General features: G+C 45.6%; 1 protein-coding gene across 1 annotated transcript; it reads left to right on the plus strand.

Annotated features, from left to right (window-relative positions):
* Positions 1-1,823: 1,823 nt before the first annotated feature.
* LOC137164022 (borealin-like) lies at positions 1,824-13,336 on the plus strand. Its single transcript, XM_067564609.1, has 11 exons — positions 1,824-1,920; positions 3,752-3,875; positions 4,248-4,258; positions 4,536-4,570; positions 5,766-5,841; positions 6,227-6,369; positions 8,115-8,194; positions 8,663-8,761; positions 12,062-12,188; positions 12,614-12,700; positions 13,114-13,336. The coding sequence occupies exons 1-11, from the start codon at positions 1,824-1,826 to the stop codon at positions 13,252-13,254; spliced, it is 1,020 nt and encodes a 339-aa protein (XP_067420710.1). The 3' UTR covers positions 13,255-13,336.
* Positions 13,337-20,708: the final 7,372 nt, after the last annotated feature.

A 20,708-nucleotide genomic window follows, 5' to 3' on the forward strand; every position in this document is an offset into this window, starting at 1 on the left:
TGTGGGGGCGGGATAGGGGTGTCTTTGGCAGGGCAGGGGTCACTGGGTTGGTGTGTGGGGGCGGGGTAGGGGGGTCTGGCAGGGCAGGGTCAGTTGGTTTGTGTGGGGGGTTGGGGTGTCTGTGGCGGTACCAACATCTGTCTAACGCACGCTGCTGTACGAAGATCTCTGTGTAGCCTGCACCGCTGGTGACAAATGGTAGCAAACCCGGCCCCAATCCCACACTCCGAGCCGTGCTGGCAGACTCTGGTGCGCCCCTCCCTGCACACACCGGTGCAGTTACACAGTCACGGCAGCATTTCGCAGTGAGCTGACTTCTGAGGCGGGCCGGGAGAACCTGGGTTCAAGTCTCGGACATTCCCTGTTAATGCACGGCCATGTCTCGTGCAGCGGTACCGAGTGTGCACGTGTTTCTCTGCACTCACAGCCTGTGTAGCCGGACATTTCTAACACCCCTGCTGTCCGATGGAAGCTCAGATAATTCTCCCGCTCCCGGAGCGTGTTTAAAGGCAGATCTGCACCGTTCAAAGGCTGCTCACGCCCGATGGCAGGCGAGGCTCGAACCCTTCGATTTCTGCCCCGTTGTGTGTGTCTGAGCCTGTCTCTTCATCCCCGACACAGCCCGAGTCTCGGAGGCTGGCATCGACTTCGGGAGGATTCAGCGATGTGTGGCAGGATCGGGCCCTTGGAGCGGACATTCCTGGGCCAAGCACCACAGGCCTGGTTCACCAGCGGGTCACTCCGGTTTCGCGCAGTGTGTCTGCACTGCCATGAACCCCAGGCACTGAGCTGCGGGACGGTGGGGGGCAGACACGGCGGGACCCAGCCGCCTTCAGGGCTCAGGCTGTAACCATACGAGTGGCCGCTAGGGGGCAGTGCAGCGTTACAGACCGAGCCCCTCCCGCGCGGTAGTGCAGAGCCCAGCGCGATGGCCCGGAGCGGATCAGCTGCTGCTGCCTCTGCCCCGGGAAAACCTTGTCTGGCCCCATCCCGCCGATCCGATCCGATCCGCCCCGCCCCGCACATCGCACCGGCACCAGCCGGCCGCAGCCCCGCTCTCTGCTTCCTCACCCGCCGCCAGCCGTTTGTGCAGCTCCTGGTCTCCCACTCCCTGCCCGGAGCCCTGCGCTGCGGGGTGTCGAAAGCAGCCTCCGCACGTCTGTCTGCACGTCTGTCTGCTGTGCAGCCGGGCAGGCTGGGTTGGGGGGGGGAGTGTCCGGCTGCCTTGTTCACACTGCGGATGTAACACGGTAGCGGGTGTCTCGCACCTCCATCCCAGGCCTGTCTGGCAGGAGGCTGCACTCAGCTGTGCCCTGACGCACGCACGCACACACACAGGTGGGGGGAGGGGCTGCCCCGCACACGCACACAGGTAGGGGGAGGGGCTGCCCCGCACACGCACACGCACACAGGTAGGGGGAGGGGCTGTCCCCCCCGTTTTCCCAGGACGCAGCAGCCACTCTGCGCACAGCGGCGCTGGCCGGGGCCGGGCTGCCCGTAGGCGGCGGGGTTCGCTCGGGAGGAATTCGGGGCGCTGCTGCCGGGGGGAGGGGAGTCCTACCCGAGCTGGGGGTGGGGGGGAGGAGGCTCTGCACGCGGGGGCCGATGGGGCGGGGTCAGGAGGGGCGCTGGGGTCTCCCTTCCCTGAGCCCTAGACACCCCCCCCCGCGGAATGCTGGGAACTGTAGTTCTCGCTCCTGCGCAGACCGCTCCCGGCGGCCGCTGGGTTTAAATCGGGGCGACTCGGCCGCAGCAATCGATCCTGGAAGCCGAGAGTCCCCGTGTGACCCCAGCTGTCTGTCTATCCTGCACCGTCCGACACAATGGCCCCGTCCAGGAAGAAAAGAGCCCCAGGGAGCAGCGAGAGCAGTGCCGAAAAGAAAAGGCTGGCTGCGTTTCTGCAGGACTTTGACCGTGAAGGTAACATCCATCGCACTGGTTCTCTGCGGAGCTGCTCCGAGTTAATGTGAGGCTGGTGACAGTGATTGCCGTGAGAACGCTGCAGACTGACCCTTCCAGTCCGGTACCGGCAGCACAGATACATCGCACGAGCCATGGCTTTGATCCAGAGCGATGACTTGGCGGGATTTGAGACTGTGGTTTAATTCTTGGTGCTCTTGCAATCCTTGCCCTGTCCCGAGGCATCTCTCCGGGGGCTAGCTGTGCTGAGTGTGCTGTGGGGATGGCACAGACCTACTAGGAATTAGACTGACCTAGGAACTCTTTTCAGAGGTCACTCACAGCTGTCCGGAATTAACCAGGGATGCTTGTCAATAGGATATTTAAAGAGACAAGGTGGGTGAGGGAATATCTCTTATTGCATCAACTGCTGTTGGTGAGAGCCACATTTATGAGCTTACACACTTCTTCAGGTCTGGGAAACGTACTCACAGTGTCAGCTAAATACAAGGTGGAAAAGATTGTTTAGCATACGTAGTTAATACGTATTTCAAGGGACCATTCAATGTAAAGTGTCCTGTTAACGCCTCTCCAGTCATTGGGAGAGCGGGGTTATGTGGGTATAGATTGTTGTAGTAATAAGCCATAAATCCAGTATATCTATTCAGTCCATGATTGTTAATGTCTAGCAAAGTTATTAATTGAAATTCGTAGGCTTGACTTTTGAAGGTGTTGTGCAGGTTTCCTTTTTAAGATGAGCACTGAGAGGTCAGATTCTGAGTGATCTCTTTGTGAAAAGTGTTCATTCACCCACAGGTGATGTGGTATTTTTGTCTTTTTATCTTTTTTCTGGATGAGTTCATTCAAGAACATAGTGATTGTCTGGTTTCACCCACGCAGTTGTTACAGGCATTTAGTGCACTGGATGAGGTACATCACTTGTGCTAGGCATGTGTAGAACCCATGGATTTTTGAAAGGGGTGTGGTGGGGGGTGTTAATCATCGCAGCAGTGGAATATGTCTAGAGGTTTTGCATCTGTTCTGGCACTGCCTGGTGCCACTTTGAGTTAATGTGTCTTGGTCTGTGGAAAGTTTGTTTCTGATGATGAGGTTCTTTCAAGGCCAGAAGAGAGGGTTCAGGAAAGATTTCTTTCAGGATGTGATCCCCATCATGCATGGGGTATGAAAAGTTTTTTCAAGAGGTACATCAACTCATCTAGATACTTGCCTAGTTTTACAACAGGCTACCTAAAAAGCACTAGCAAAGTCAGTACAAACTAAAATTTCATACAGACAGTGACTTGTTTTATACTGCACTATATACACTATACACTGAAATGTAATTACAATATTTATATTCCAATTGATTTATTTTATAGTTCTATGGTAAAATGAGAAAGTAAGCAATTTTTCAGTAATAGTGCACTGTGACACTTTTGTATTTGTATGTCTGATTTTTGTAAGCAAATAGTTTGTAAGTGAAGTGAAACTTGGGGATATGCAAGACAAAGCAGACTCCTGAAAGGGGTACGGTAGTCTGGAAAGGTTGAGAGCCACTGATCTCTGCTGACGGGCAAAGCCCTCCTGTTGGTGTAGGGAGTGCCTACATGGAAGCACTGCAGACATACCCTTATGCACTTCTGTTAATTTTCTACCATCAGCTCCCTGCAAAGTGCTCAAAAGGCTCATTTGGGAAGAATGAAATAGATTTGACCAGAAAAGCATGTTCACAAGGGAGGCTTTTGCTGATATTTAGAGAAATATAGCTTCAAGCCCTGATATGTAAATCCCTAAATAACACTTCTTGTTCTACATAGTAGTCAGTCAAAACACTTTTCTTTTTTTCTTTTAGTCCAAATTAGAATTGATCAGCTACAAACAAATGGAGAGAATCTTCTTAAGGAATTGGATAATCTCTATGACCTAGAATATCTCCGACTTCCTGTGGCACTGAGAGAGATGAACTGGCTTGACTAGTTTGGTATGGTCCATCCACTCCAATATGTGTTGACAAAATAGTTTGGAAGTGTACTAAACGTAGAGCTATCCCTGAGTTCATAAGTCAAATTCATCCAGTTAGTGGGCTCTCTTTAGTGACATTTCCTAGTTGCATGATTTTCAGAAATGCCACTTATTTCTTTAATTTAATTTAATGTACACCATTTACATTTAGACATAATTACTATTTACGCTAATGTCATTGTTCTCTCTCATTACATTACATTATTTCTTTTGTAACACATCACATTTAAAGTCATCATGCTGGCTAAGTTCATTTGTATGAAAGTGCTTATTTGGAGTTTTCCTTTAGAGGTCTTAAACTCACTGGCACGTGAGACAATGTGAAGTGTGGCAAGGGGTTAACTCAGTGCAAAATCATGTGTTTAAAAGAAATCTTTGGGAACGGGAAAGGGCAAATTGAATCTCATCCATATGGATTCACAGATGACGACAGATTTTTTGTTCAAGAGAATTCCTGTTTTCCCACTGGTCTCTTTTTATTTTAAGTGGTCATTAATTGTCAAGAAATGCTCACTGTTTGGCTGTTTAATTCTACCCAAGTATTAAAACTTTACTATAACATCAATTATTCTAGTTAAACATTGATAATGAAAAATGTTGTGTCTCTACTAAAGGAGGAAGTAAAGAGGCCCTAGAAGAGGCAGCAACGGTAGGTAACGTACATCTAGTGTAACTACTAAGCCAAATAATATATTTCTTTTCTGGTGCTACTGTATAACGATTTTAGGATACCAATCTTTATTTAAACTATTGCATCAGTTTAAAAGTTACTTGGTTTATGGTGAATCTTGCAACTCCTTTCTCCAAAATACATTTCCAGTTTCCCTTGCAGTGCATGTTAATGGCTGTGGAAACACTTCATTGTTATGGCTCACATCTAATATAGACTTCTTCAGAATCTTTGCTGAGGTCAAGCCTACACTCAAAAATTAAGTCAACTCAGCTACATCTCAGGGATGTGAAAAATCCACATCTTGAGCCACATAGTTAAGTTGACCTACCCCCAAGTGTAAACAGCACTAGGCTGATGGAAGAATTTTTCCACCAACCTAGCTACTGCCTCTTGGAGATATGGATTAATTATGCTGGCGGGAGAATGCTTCCTTTTGCTGTAGTGAGTGTCTACAATAAAGCTCTGCAGTGGCTCAGCTGCGACATTTCAAATGTACAGAAGTTCTGAGTCTGAAGCATTTGGTAACTGGGAGACTTGTTCCTGAATGCTGTAACTACCTCTTCGCTTGTCTTACTGAGAGGCTTCTCAAGTTTCAGAAAACTGACCTTGTAATTCAAGTTGAGTCTCTGTGGTTGATGGTGGGTGCCTGCCTTTGATTTTTAAAGAAGTGGAAAATGGCAAGTGTCTTGGGATCCTTTCTCTCCTGGCCCATATCGCCAAAAGTTTTCAATTGGAACAGTCTTGTTATAGAAAGCTATGTTTCCTGCGATAGAATCTTGGCTTGCCTCGCAGTGATACTAATCGATTAAGCAGTGTTTCCTTACTGTTCTCTTCCCCTGCCTTGCCCTGCCTCACTCATTTTAGCCATCAGAGAGTCTGCATTTCTTTGTAAACCAGAAAATGTCGAAATGGGGACTGGACTGAAATGTGAGAGGGTTGGGAATAGCTATAGCAGCTGAATAAAGCCCTTCAGTACTAAATGGTGCACGAGTCCTGCAAGCTGTTACCAGTTCTAAAATACTGGGGAAGTGTGAACACAGCATAGCGCAAAGCAGCATAGAAGCATTTTTACTGTAAAGCAATTATGGGTGTACGCTGTTTGCAGGCAGTTAGGAATGAGTTAGTTCTTTACTAATAATACACATGGTATTGTGATTGCTTTTGGTTTTAGGCCGATTTGGAACTATCAGAAATAAACAAACTAACAGCAGAAGTTATCCAGACACCTTTCAAAATGGTGAAGACAGGTCAGTTTATTTACAAGCGGTGTTGAATGTTCTGGGCGCAGTCAATAGCAAAATGTTTTTTCTTTCCTTATGGATCTTGCCAACTATCTTCCAACTTTCTCTGAAATCTACTTATGTCAGTTAATGAGAAACAATTGTTGCTTCAATCTGTGATGTTACATCTGGAAAGTGATTGCTTAGATTTACTGAATCTTATGTAAGTGTTGTTCACATTTCCCTATGCCTTCTGAAATCCTACTTTATCTCTATATAAGTATATATAACCACTAGTTCTGTAACTTGTTTGCCAAACACACGTCATGAAAGTTTTCTTTTCACCATAGCTGTTCATGAAGAATGTAATGTTTCTAATGTTTTCAATGTAGATGTTGTTTTCTCTTTCTAGCTGAAAAATCCAAACAGGATATCAACCCCAGTGACAAGGAAACAGAACTTAGTTTGCTCCCTGCAGCAAAGAGCAAACTGGAGAGGAAAGCCCTTGACGAACCAGAGCTAGAAGATGAAAATGTTAATCCGAACACAGGGAAGGTAAATAATTGATATTATTTGGTGATGTCCAGTCAGGAAGTGAGTTGATTGTCAATCGAGGTGATGCTTATAGGCTTGCTTTCTTAGGCTAGTTACCTGTTTTAATTAACGTTATAGGTTTATATAATCTTCTTCTTTTAAATTTGTAAAATATAACTTTAAAACTAGTTTTATTTAGCGTAAGTATATGTGTATTTCCCTCTGATGCAACTTAAATCACATGACCATATGAAAATGTTATCTGTATTATTTGTAATATCCAGGGTGACTATAACCGGAAAACTAGAGAGAAATATTTCTCGTTTTGGTTTTTTGTGCATTTGAAAAAGTTCTTTGTGTAGTCTCTTCCACTGTTACCCTGCAATACTGTAGAGGCAATTTTCCTTGTTTGTTTCTGTGTGAAAGACCATACATTGGGGAGAGAATTTCTTTTAAAAAGGGGAAATGTGTAAAAAACAAACTGTCTGGGGGGCCTTCAGGGTAACTTCATATATTTGGTGTCTTTTCAAACCTTCAGTGAGAAACTGTAGTTTTACCCTTAGCTTCATAGCCTGTGTAGTAAGAAGTGAGAGCTTAAGGCCTGTAAAACAGGCTAAGGCCTAAATGGAAAAAGCCGAGTGAACAGAAGTATAAGGGGTCACTCAAGTTAACTGAGACTGGTATAGGAAAGTGCTGATTCTGCAAGGTTGTAAGACTGCCAAAATATTACTAAAATATGTAGTGGGTATAAGAGGTACCAAGATACTAACTCTCTGAAATGACACTTTGATGGGTAGAAATGATACATGGAGTGGCGGTGCCCAAATCAGCCAATCAACGGAAAAAGGTGGTATTAGACTACGTCAGGAGGGTGGCAACTACCTACGTGAAAGGGGGCAGACCGAAAGTGTATGTAACAGTGTATAAAAGAGGATGTCAGAGGGAATACCGGTGTCCGGTCTAGGGGATAACGGAAAGTCCCGCCGTTGGGCCGAGACCATTGTAACGCCGCCAATATGAAACTGACCCAGAGATACTCTGTAAGTCATTTCTCATTGTGCCACATGCAATAAACCCGGCTTGGGCGCCTTCGTTACTCAGCTAATCTGTGGTCGTGTCGACTCATTCGATCGTGAGAGCCGTCTCAGTTTCCTGGCCAGAGCTGGGACAGCATCTACACAGGGACACACGCACGCAGCCTACACTGATAAACACCGGTGACCAACACACCGAGTACAACAGCCTGCATCCTATTTATCACGAGATCAGAGTGTTTGCTTCATGGTTTATTTCTCTCGCGGGTTTTATACTGCCCCACATCCCCAAAGTATCTGAGCACCTTAGATAGATTCTGTTATGAGGGTAAGTACACAACCCAGCTACTTCTGAAAGTGTAAAGAAACATTTTATATCTCTTTTTTTTTTTTTTTCTTTTAAATTGTACATTCAACCTCCATGTTCTCAGAGCAGGAGTCTGGTTACCCATGACTGCTCTGACTATTGGAACATTACTATCTATGGAAAAGAATTCTCCACAAATCCCTTTGTCTTCCACAGCTCATCTCTAGGCTATGATAATGCCAAGATCTCAAAAGGGAAAGGTCTTTGCACAGTTTTGATCCCCTGAGAAGGGGACAGTGAGTGAGTTGTTCTTCAGCTCTTGTTACCAGTGTTAGTTCAGTTATGGGAACACTTACTCAGAACTGGAGGTGAGCTGTGGTTTGATCATGACACAGTAAATAATTCACTGAGTTTGTGTGTTTCAGGTGAAGACATTGACCAAAACAACTGCAGCTTCTAAGAGCAGAAGAGCTCCATCAGCAAGAGTAAGACACATTAGTGAAAGGTAAGAGTGTGGAGTAGTGTGAATCCCTCTTCTTCACTGTGGGGATGGAAAGGGAGACCAGAAATGGTATTGCCAACATAGCCGTGGGAGGGGTGGCTGGATAGAGTAGGGAGGGAGCCGGCTGACAAGGCATACTGTGCTAGAGGAGCTACAAAGGTACAGCAGGGGTAAATGGAGGCACTCTGCAGCGGGCAGTCTCCAGTCTAGTAGTACGGCGAGGTGACTGATCAGCTCTTCTTTTGTAGGGTGTCTGGGGTTTTACACTTAATCAAGCTGTCATAAAACTTCAGTCATTGCTGCCATGTCAAGAGGCGTTCTCTGAAATCAGGAGAAACCTCTAGTTTCCAAAGACTCTCACATCATTCTCAGCTTTTCTAACTAATAAAACAGATGGACAGAACTGAGAAGCAGCTGCTAAAATGATCTTTTCAGTGGCATCATTTTATCATTGCAACTCTCTTTGAGCAGGTCAAACAAAAATCACTTTGTTACTCCAGTCCTTGGCCGAGTTGCTGATGCCTGCACACGGCAGGGGACCTCCACTGTCACCCCCAGGTTCGATTCCAGGTGAGTGTGCATTAATTATGTTTATAGTATCCTGCAAAATGTGTCTATTAAATACCAGCATTAACTTGGTGTCTAGTGTGTCCTGTCATATGTCCTGCAAGACTAATGCAGAACAGTTGCAATGTAGATCAGCATATTCCCATTCCGCCCCATGGCAGTGGCTGTCCCTATCCAATGCATGATATAAGAGCCATAATGTAACACTTCACCTATTCAAAGTGCTGTGTTAATAGTGATTGACTAACCTTCACAACTCTGAAATATCAAGGATAAGATAACTGAGGAAGAGAGGTGAGATTATTTGACTACTATGTGTCACCAGAAGAGCCAGGATTGAGACTATGTAACTCCATATTCATTTGTGCATGGCTTACTATGCTCCGCCATAGACTCTGCAATCAGCAAAATTGTAGTTTAATTGTTTGAACCTCCTCCACACGGTTGAAACAGTCTCCAACTTTTGCTATTGGGGATCTATATTTGTCAATTCCTCCAATTCTCATATGACGGTTCTTCACTGGATTGGTATCGCAGCATCTGCCATGGATCGTTTACAACAAATACGGAATCAACATAATCTCGGCCACAACAACTAAGTTTAGGATCAATTCGAGCTGAATCCTCTCTGTACTGCTGCGAAACATGGACACTATGCTGTTCAAACTGGGCAAAGCTGGAGGCATTCCACACAATGCCAACGTCGTATACTGGGAATAAAGTGGAATCACTTCATTTGTAACAGATGTTTACGGTCACTCCAGTCAACAGACTACAGGGGCCATTGTCTGCAGATGGCGTCTTATAGTTTTCAGACATGTCGCCAGAATACCTCACGGCGTTGTGGCGAATGCCATTCTCTGGGTGGCTTGTGGCATCTGGGATAAAATTCCACCAACCAAGGCATGGAGGTGGCCAGAGACAGACCCCCTCTTACATTGGAGCATCAAGTCTGTGTGTCAACATTGGAGTCTTGACCAGTCCAGCCCTTGGGGGCGCAGAGGATCGGACCAAATGGTGAACAATCTCTATTGCCGACTGTTCGGTAAGCATTGGGAAGAAGTGCCCCAAAGGTTCAGAATATCTCAGACTAAACTGCAGTCTCCCCTTCCTTTTGATTAGGTCCTGAACCACTGGAGTAAAGCTTGCACCATGCAAGATTAGTTTGCTTAAAAATGTTTCCACTGAAGCCTCCTACATTTTGGGGAATTTACTATCCCCAGAACTAAATGGTATTTGCTTTAGGAACTGGTGGGCAAAAACCAGATGGACATCTCTAGGGGGAATAGAATTTTAAAATAAACCATTTGCATCTCATGGGACTGCTGGATCCAGGCACGTAGGCTGTCTTAGAAGTCTTTCATGTCCTATCATGTTGGAGATTGAGAAGAAGGAAAACCTTTTTTCCCCCTAGAAGTCAGATAGTCTCACCACTGTGACTAAGCTTATTTTCATTTCCCTTCTATTCTGACAGGCAGGTTAATCTTTTGAAAGTAGTTTTTCCTCTGTTTCTCTTTGGATAACTTGGGTAACTATATTTCTTCTTGCTCTAGAAACCTCTGCCTTAACTGCCTTCTCAAATTGCAGCCCCCTTTCCCTGTGTGTTTACTTGCTGCAAATTTCTAGTCAATTACTTTGGGGAAGGTCAGAGTGAAATATGAAGTTCTGACGTGGGTGTTTCTCTCCATGATGAACCCTGTTGTGCCAAGTTAGTTTCCGTTAGGATTCCAGCTGTGTCCCCTAAAAATGTTCCCCTTTCACTACGTCTTTCTCCTCTCCATAATAGGATCAGATGTTTCTGCTGTGACTCTGATCAGTCGTTCTGGTCCAGTGGCCCGTAGTCTATGCTCCTTTGTTGCACCCAAACTCCCTCCCTATATTGTTATGCGCTACGTGACTCCTTGTTATGGCTGGAGTTGAAACCTTGCTCAAGCAGTAAATGAGTCCTCTGTGTTAGATAGTTGTAAGAGACAGTTAAGGGGCCGCGCCTGAAACAAAGCCTGATAGTCTGCCCAGAAAATAGCACGCTGGGTGTGAAGGATTCGACCGGGTTTATGACCATGTGGGTGTGTGAGACAAGAGAACACACAGAAAGATACTGGGGTGATGAAAAAGAGGCAAGAAAGGTGCAGCAGGAGACTGTAAGCTCCAATGTGACCCTGGAAAAAGCCAGAAAGAGAGTGAGCTTTTGAGTCTGGTGGTGTTGGCTAAAGAGGCTTGGGGAGCTGGTAAGCCATGACACTGCTCCCTTTTGGTTTTGGTTCTTTCTGTATTCAGAGACATAGGTCTTTGTACATTCCTTCTAAACAAACACGATTGCATCAAAGAAATACCTGGCTACCACCAATTTCTATTCCCAACCAGAACATCTACAGGTCCCCAAACTTTATTAGCTGCTCGGGTCAAAGGGGGCTACGTTGTGCTGAAGAGAATGTGGCACAGCATTAAGCCTAACGTTTTCAAAAGAGGGGGGCTTTTGTTTTTAGTTTTGGGTGCTTTGGTTCTGTAACCCCTGGGGCCTGATTTTTAGAGGTGTGCTCATGGTTCTCAAGTAAAGCTGTAGTCCGTGGCAGCTGTGAGGGCGAAGCATTTCTGAAGATTGGGCTCAGGGTATCTGGAGCTGTGCACCTAAAACCAAAGTCTGCTTTTGAAATGTTGGCCTTAATATGTCAAATGGCCTCACCGAATTGGCAGTTTCAGTGTAAAATATGGAACATTAAGATGGCTAGAACTCATCACGCCGTAGACTTAGGTTTTGGCTTCAGAATTTTGATAGCCTTGGGACTAGAAGCTTTTGCCTCTGTTGAAGAGGGTAGATGGAGGTCAGAACAAGAAAAAGAGGATAAGTGAATAACTTTATATCCTGTAACTCTGGATTTATTCTCTTGGGCTGACCCTACTCAGTGGCCACGCTTTCTTCTTTTTCAAATGTGTATTACCTCTACCCACTCGTCTAAAGGAAATATTTGGTCACTGGATTTATACATCCCGAACTGGAGATTAGAATCCTGGTGGGACCTTCTAGAGCTTTCATTGAAGTTAAGTGGATGAGAAATGATGAGCTTAAATCAGGTCCTAATTTAATCAGTTGTCAATTGTCAGTTGTCAATTCCGTTGGTTTCTGACAAGCTCTATTGGTTTGACACTTCAAGTTACACATTTTTCTCCGATCTTCTGTTTCCCTTGAAAATGAGATGTTTGAAATCTAGTTGGGGAAAATCTCATTAAATGTGCTGCTGATCGTTTTAATTGGCTGCAATAAAGTTATTCACTAATAATTTAATTAATAACAATGTCTTTCAGCGTTTTCAAGGCACCAGGTCTCCGCACCCCTGCAGCACATGAGCCTGTTTACACAGTCTCTGCAAATGGCAGCCCTCTTGCTGACAGCAATGATGTCCTCATTACAGTCCCTGTCGGAGGAGGGGAGGTAAAGCAGAAAGTTATTACAAATGTAGGGAAATATGTGAGTGGATTTTGATGTGCACCAAATGAAATTTAAAATAATGACTGGGAGCAATACATGCCATGGTGCAGTGCAGAAAAGATGTGAGATGAGCCCTGGTCTGAAGCTGCATCTGATTCTCTGTTTGCAACTAGTCCTGTTTTACCAATAACCCTTCTATGCTGTTCCTGTACAGTGGGTCCATCACTTGCTATACAAGCAGTACATGATTCCCTGCTCTTCAATGTGGAGGTCTATCAATCTTTCTAATAGATAATCCAGCTGCTTCAGTCTTGTTTAGATCTGTCACTGATTCCACTTACAAACTAATCTGTCCCAGTCTGACACAGCAGAACCGTGCTGGCCTGTAACACACAGGGGAACTGAGACTTGTGATCTTTTCTGTACAGAACATTCGTTTAGCAGCCAGTGAGTTGACCAGAAAGAATCTTAGTCATCTCAATCCAGAGACCCTGAGAACGATGAAGAATTTATCAGTAAGTCAGTATATACTTGGGTTTGAATTGAAACTGCTCTGTGGTGCCTGGCATTGTCATTGTCCCTGTAGTTAAGTTAATGGGCCGTCAGTTTCCATTATATTCTGCCAGTCAACTTTCTTAAATTCTTTTTCCCTTGTGTTTGCCTGGATCTTGGCGCACACCGAATCTGGTTTTACAAATGTGGGTCTGCTCAGCTGGTCTGGAAAATACACAGACTTGAGGCTTACGCTTCACTGGGCCCAACCTGTGTACAAACAGTGCTGGTGGAGAGAGCTACTGGTGGTGCTTAGGGTTTAATTCAGGGGTGAACTTGTCCTCCATTTTTGCCTGATATTGGCTTTGGGCTGTAACAGCATGTGTTCTTTACAAGCTCTTTGTTAATCTTTCTCCTTTTTTGGTTCGTCTTGCAGAAGCATGCAGCAGCACCACGACCCAAAGATGAAACTTCAGGGCTATTAACTTTCTGTCATAAATTTGGAACACCAATTTTAGGATTACAACATGCATTCTTACTCTATTGTTTTACTCCTCTGCTACATGGTGGAAGATAGGAACAGATTTTTAGCCTGTAATATTTAAGAGGATTAAAATAAGTTTATAAAATAAAGTTTAAATAAAAGAAGTTTAAAAGAAGTTTATACATTTTTTTTCTGTATAAATAAAATTTCAGCTTCCTGTTTCAAGCTAGCTGTACCTTGAGCTTGGAGCCATGCAGAGAGGCAAGTCAGGTGGCTACACCTGCCCTGGCAATCCATCAAAGATTGAAGCTGTGGGGCTTATTGGATTACAGGTGTGATGGACAAAAGTTGCATCTGGGTTTTGTTGCACCTATTACCAGGCAAGTTTTCTGTTTGTTGATGTCATCCTTGCAGGGCACAAATTACTTGTCTTCTAAGAGCTGGAATATGAACCTCTGTTACAAATAACGAATAGGGACCGCTAAATGACATTTTTGTGGCGGACCAGCTAATGAAGCTGCCATGGGTGATGGGGACAATAAATCCTTTTGTTTTGTTCTTCTCACAGCAGCCACTGAACTTGCAATCCTGCCTTCCCGTGAACAATCTACTTGAAGTCTCTTATTGTACATTCTACAGTTGTGTGTTTAAAAAATGAATACATTGGTGTGTTCTTAAACAAGAACTTTTGTTGCAAGAGGTAACACCCTGACGCTGTCGAAAGTGGAACATGATCACCAAGTTATCTGGGCTTCTGTTCTGTGCCTCATTCCAGAACTACAGGAATAAGGGCTTGTGTCAACCCTTTTCCTCTAATACCTGTCTTTTCTGTAGTGTCCTTGAGCCTCCCCATTTGAGGTCTAAATAAATCATAAACTAAGGCAATGCTAGAACAGGCAGTTCTTAAAAGTACATAAAAGAAACTTAAGTACATGCCCTCTTCGTATTCTGTCCCCGCAATCTCATTGCAGTGACACTGTTAGTAATAGCACTTGGCTATAGTTCTCACTCTGCATTACAAAAGAGAACTATCATTGTCGTGTCAAGGAAGGGAATGGGACTAGTTTAAAAAAAATTCATGAGAAGAAAGTTCATTTGAACTTCTTAGTAGGAAATTTTTCATTTAGATTTTATTTGAATGTAAATTTCAAGATTTTTTTCCCTTGCAGAATACCCTTTGCTTCTCTCTTCCCCCCCCGCCCCGACAGCAATGTTGTTTCTTTTCAGTTTTCCTTTAGCTGCTGTAACACTTCAAATCCTTTTCCAACTATGGAAAAGTTGAGTTGCAAAAAGAAAAAGGCTGGACTTTTTTGTGGCTTTTAACGGTGACCACCATATTGCAAGGATTTGGAGGAGAAATTATCAGTATTTTGGAGCCCGTCCCTGTCTTGAATGGGACAGTTTACCCTGGGTCATACTTTCCATGCAACTTTGTGAGGCAGTTGGATTCAAGGGATGCCATCAGCTTGAAATTCCTAACTTTTTCACTTGGCAGGAGATTGAAAAATCTGCGCAAAGGAAAGGTGAAGATGGCTAACAACTGAAAAACATCAGCAAGCTGGAAAAAATAGGCAAAACGTTTTTGCCTCCCTGTTATAGCAGTGTTATTACTTGAGCTAATGCTGGGTACACAAATGTAGGTAGAAGTGTGATTTTGTGTTCCAGGTTGACAGTATTCCTTTTAAACATATATAAATATATGGACTACGAAGGACTGCGATCTCTGAAACAACAATGCAAGCACACTCCCTGCTCCCCTAAGACTGAACCTGGCCTCAAAGATTAGAAAATGATAGCACTGCATGGGGAGCACTGTGTTTCTCTGCTGACAGACTCTATACAGTTCGACTATGTCTGCCCTTCAATTGAAGGTATGAGCATAGCGTGGGCTAGGCATACTTGTGCTAGCTTTAATTAGCTACAGCAGCAAGCAGCATCAAGACAGCGCTCTCAGCTAGCACCGTGAGTTCACAGGAAGGGTCCAGGGCAGGTTTTGTACAGCCTGTGCTGAAGTCTGTGCCACTGTCTTCATTTCTAGCCATGCTAGTTAGATTAAAGCTAGCCCAGGGATACTTCCCTCAGCTTGCAGGTTAGACATACACGAAATCCTTGAGTTTGGTTATTTAACGGGGATGGTTTTGGCAGCCTTCTCTAAATCCGAACTGCAGGGGGCACTGTTTGCACTTATTAAGCCTCAGGGCTTTGTCTCAGCTTTACTATCTTTGCTGAATTCCACTGCCCTGGAAATAGGAAAATGATCATGGGGGCTTAGAATCTGCTTGAAGACAGAAGTCAAAGCCCAAACTCTGCCTTCAGTGTGCTTTTCATCTTCAGTGCTTCACCATGTAAAAGCAAATGTGTCCAGCACCAAGCAAACATTTCCCTTATTCCTCTGCCTTCTACGCTGGCTTCCTATCCAATCATGGTTTTAGTTCAACAGCCTGGTCCTAGTCTTCAAGGCCTTACTTTGACTTGTGCCTAATTACTTTGGAACCATCAGTCTCTGCCCCACCGGTGAGCTGCAGTGCTGTTGCTTTAGAGGGGTAGCCCGGTTAGTCTGTATGCAGGACTCTCCTTGTTAGTGCTGTTGCTGCTGAACAAACCCAGGACCAAATACTCACGGGTGAGAGCATGGCACATTTGGTGGAAGGACAAAGCTCACAGGGCAAGACTTAGCTCTGTGCAAGCCCAGTCATGACCCTTGCAGAATACCCTGAAACCAGAAGAAACTACAAGATGCTTTTGAACCTGCATTTGCATTCAGCCAAGGTGCTATGGAAAGGAGCCCATTAAAAATGACAAAGGATTAGGTGCACACATCAAACTAAATGAAGGCAGAGTTTGTTCCTGCTGTGCTCTGCTGAATGGTATATCTGTACATGAATTCATCATTCAAACCCATTGGAGACACTCTTGTTAAGGCTGAGACTCTTTCCGCTTGAAGCCTGATCTCTGAGGCTTACCTTTGAGCTTTCTAACACTTGAAAGCTGGGTTACTAGCAGCCAGGCTGTAGAAAGCATTCGTTTATAGCACTAGTGACTCTTCAGAGAGCAGAGATTAGAATCAGGTGAGCGGAAGAACCGATGCTAATTGGAATGACTTGAATTCATGGTCTGTTGCCTCATGATTTATCACAAACAGAAATGAATGCCTTAGCCACCTGGCCTGCCATCCCCGCTCTCCAGTGATGAAACCTGCAGCGTTCCTTCCTACCTCTACTGGCTCATGAGATATTGGCCTTTAAAGCTGGTACTGATTCCCTAGGACTAGCAATGCTGCTTTGTGCAGTGGAACACAGCTACTCCTAACCCTCAGAGCCGTGTAACTGAACTCTTGCTGTATGTTTCTGTGCAATGAAAGGCAGTTGCATCAACACTGGTGCAGGATTAACACAGCATGTACACCTGCAGCAACAAACAGCCACAGCAAACTTTCACCCCTGGAAAATGGGGCCAGGCAGGACCTGGGGAACTTAAGCTAATGTCTTATGATTGCATTTCTAGGTTCCATATCTCATTTATTTCTGTGTGGGCTGGTTTGTGACTTGTACTGGTCTCTTGGCCCTAGCATGGGATGAACTTGCTCTGTGGGATATGAGGGCATGGTATCATAGAATCATAGAATATTAGAGTTGGAAGGGACCTCAGGAGGTCATCTAGTCCAACCCCCTGCTCAAAGCAGGACTAACCTCAGCTATATCATCCCAACCAGGGCTTTGTCAAGCCTCATCTTAAAAACCTGTAAGGATGGAGATTCCACCACCTCCCTAGGTAACCCATTCCAATGCTTCACCACCCTCCTAGTAAAAAACTTTTTCCTAATGTCCAACCTAGACCTCCCGCCCTGCAACTTGAGACCGTTGCTCCTTGTTCTGTCACCTGCTACCACCGAGAACAGCCTAGCTCCATCCTCCCTGGAACCCCCTTTCAGGTAGTTAAAAGCCGCTATCAAATCCCCCCTCACTCTTCTCTTTTGCAGACTAAACAAGCCCAGTTCCCTCAGCCTCTCCTCATAAGTCCTGTGCTCCAGCCCCCTAATCATTTTGGTTGCCCTCCGCTGCACTCTCTCCAAATTGTCCACATCTTTTTTGTAGTGGGGGGCCCAAAACTGGACACAGTATTCTAAATGCGGCCTCACCAATGCCGAATAGAGAGGAATAATCACTTCCCGTGACCTGCTGGCAATGCCCCTCCTAATGCAGCCCAATATTCCATTAGCCTTCTTGACAACCAGGGCACACTGCTGACTCATATCCAGCTTTTTATCCACCGTTACCCCCAGGTCCTTTTCTGCAGAGCTGCTGCCCAGCTCGTCGGTCCCCAGTCTATAGCTGTGCATGGGATTCTTCCTTCCTAAGTGGAGGACTCTGCACTTGTCCTTGTTGAACCTCATTAGATTTCTTTTGGCCCAATCCTCCAGTTTGTTTAGGTCACTCTGTATCCTATCCCTACCCTCCAGGGTGTCTACCACTCCCCCCAGCTTAGTGTCGTCCGCAAACTTGCTGAGGGTGCAATCTACCCCATCCTCCAGATCATTAATAAAGATGTTGAACAAAATCGGCCCCAGGACAGACCCCTGGGGAACTCCACTTGTGACCGGTTGCCAGCTAGACATGGAGCCATTGATCACTACTCGTTGAGCCCTATGCTCTAGCCAGTTCTCTATCCATTTTATAGTCCATTCATCCAACCCATATTTCTTTAACTTGCTGACAAGAATACTGTGAGAGACAGTATCAAAAGCTTTGCTAAAGTCAAGGTATATCACATCCACCGTCTTCCCTACATCCACAGAGCCAGTCACCTCATCATAGAAAGCAATCAGGTTGGTCAGGCATGACTTTCCCTTGGTGAATCCGTGTTGACTGTTCCTGATCACCTTCCTCTCCTCCAAGTGCCTTAAAATGGATTCCTTAAGGACCTGCTCCATGATTTTTCCAGGGATTGAGGTGAGGCTGACCGGTCTGTAGTTCCCTGGATCCTCTTTCCTCCCTTTTTTGAAGATGGGCACTATATTTGCTTTTTTCCAGTCCTCAGGGACCTCCCCTTGTTGCCACGAGCTTTCAAAGATAATAGCCAATGGCTCTGAAATCACCTCAGCCAACTCCCTCAGCACCCTCGGGTGCATTGCATCCGGCCCCATGGACTTGTGTATGTCCAATCCTTCTAAATAGTCTTGGACCCGTTCCTTCAGCACTGTGGGATGTTTGCCTCCTTCCCATTCTGTGCCACCCAATACAGCAGTCTGGGAGCTGATCTTGTCTGTGAAGACAGAGGCAAAAAAGGCATTGAGTACCTCAGCTTTCTCCACATCCTCCGTCACTAGGTCGCCCCCCTCATTCTTTAAGGGGCCCACTCTTTCCCGAATCTTCCTCTTGTTGGCAACATGCCTGGTAGCTGTAGGCTGCCGTGGGGCTGGGTCGCTACCTCCTGAGAATGGCTCTGTTTGTGTTGTAGTGTAGCAAACAAGGCTGATAATATTCAACTACCTTTTCCAATTGCTGTCAGTGTGAATTAATTGTAGCAGACATGAATTAAAGCAACCTAGCACCCCATAGCTAAAGCAATTCATCACCTGAGTCCCCTTCCCCATGCTGCCTGTGCTATTTGCTCTCTGGAACATGGGTAAGTAGTAGTTCATTTTTCTGCTGCTCTATCACTCATGTAAATTACTAGCAACACTTCTGGCCCCTTTGCACATTACATGGCAGATGCATTTCGTTTAACAAAATAATTACAACTGCCCTTTCCTGTTGAGTGCAGAGATGATTGGGATGTTATGAGGAAGGTGCATAGAGTTTTTGCGCTTGTGCATTATATGTATGCCAACCTGGCTAGTGCCCGAATTGCCCTTTCGAACTAAGTCGTGGGAAATAAAAAGCACTGCAACAAAACAATGATTCGGTCACGTTGAAAAAGCATATGCATTCCTCGCTGCCAGGAGCTGTTCCATGTGTCGCGTGAGGCTGAAAACAGTTACATGCCCAGTGGCTGCTGCCGCTAAACCTGAGCATTTTTCCTTTTGATAGGCATGAATGATTGTATGGACTGTGCTGTGTGAAGGGAACACCGCCCGGCAGAGGAGGAGGAAAGGCCTGGTGTCTCCTCCCCCACAGAGCCCAGAAAGACATTCTTAGAACAGTTCCTCTGCAAATGTTCATCTTGGAAAATTAAAACCGAATCACTGCCAGGGCTTTGCTCATTGCGTTGTGGTTATAGACTTTTCTTTTAAAGTAGAAAACACTGGGAGACTTCCCCTTCTTAGAGCTAGTTCCAGGGTGTGCACAGAGACAGCTCTGCCAAAAGCTGGGCGCTGTGGCCTCCCCTTGTAGGAGCATGGCAATCCCCTGAAAACAAGCAAGCATGGGCCATGATGTGTTGTTTACCCACTAAGGAGGTGGCTGGGACCAAGCACATGTGTTTAAGGTCCAAGTGGCTGTCCTGGGCTATTGCTATTTTAAAACAAGTTTCTCCTTTAGCAGGTCAGGCAGCAATAGAGCCTGTGCCCCTCCTGGGGTGTTGGTGACCCAACCTGCAGCAAGGCAGCAGGAGTGCGTTGCCATGTTCCCACAAGTGCTGGCACATTAGGACAGCAAGAATGTCACAGAAAAATTCCTCCCCATCAGCCTATGGGAGGCAGCCAGTCCCAGAAAGTCAGCTGTGAAGCTCACCCAGCCCCCAGTACAGAAATTCAGACTTGTGCCAGCTGGGTGCAGCAACCAGCCGTGCTTTAGGGCAGCTCTCTTTTGTAGGCATGCTCCAACGTCTGCTCTGCTTGCTGCTGGTTACATTCAGGGGTGTCAGATTCCAAAGTTCAGCCCGAATTTATAATGGAAATCTGAAATATTATTAATCTTCAGGGACATAACGAGGAAAAACGGTGTCCAGCAAGGTGTCTGTCCCGAGCTGCACTGACACTGCACTTCGCACATGGATTCTAGCAGATACTGACCCTAAGAGGTGGTTCTCCTAGGCAGTTTGGTGGATGTGCGCTATTGAGCATCATCAAAAATGGCTCCATATACAAGGCAAGCGTTTATCATCGTGGACACCTGGCCGGTGGTCACCAATTGGGTGACATGGTACGAAATAAATAGATAACAATTCCCTGCCTGCTGATAGAAGGGGTGATCGCTTAGACCCGAGCAGAGATGGCTGGAGGCAATCTAGGTGCAGGCAGCACACACACTCCTCCTCCAGCTGACATGGCTGCTTCCTACCCAAAGTCAAAATTCTGTTTGTCATGTGCCCTGGGTCTGATGAGGGTGGAAGGAGGAGGTGTATCTTCCACCACGACTGACTGGGGCTACTACAATGAACCATTACTCAGCAGGGTGTGTGACTCCCCGTAGAAATTCCCCTGTCTTTTCTTACATGCGTGGAGCAGCAGTGAACCAGTGAATGTTGGCATGAAAGAATCACCCCATTATTAATGGGCAGTTAATGACGAGGGAGTGCCGCCCACTATTCTAGCAGAAAGATTTTCAGGTTCTTTCCCACCTTAAGCAGCTATTGCTGCAGCATTTACATTTGGCTCATGTTTTCAA

Source organism: Emydura macquarii, unplaced genomic scaffold, assembly GCF_026122565.2.
Source record: "Emydura macquarii macquarii isolate MOO-44397 ecotype Brisbane River unplaced genomic scaffold, CSIRO-AGI_Emac_v2 contig_2639, whole genome shotgun sequence".
Classification (NCBI taxonomy): Eukaryota; Metazoa; Chordata; order Testudines; family Chelidae; genus Emydura; species Emydura macquarii.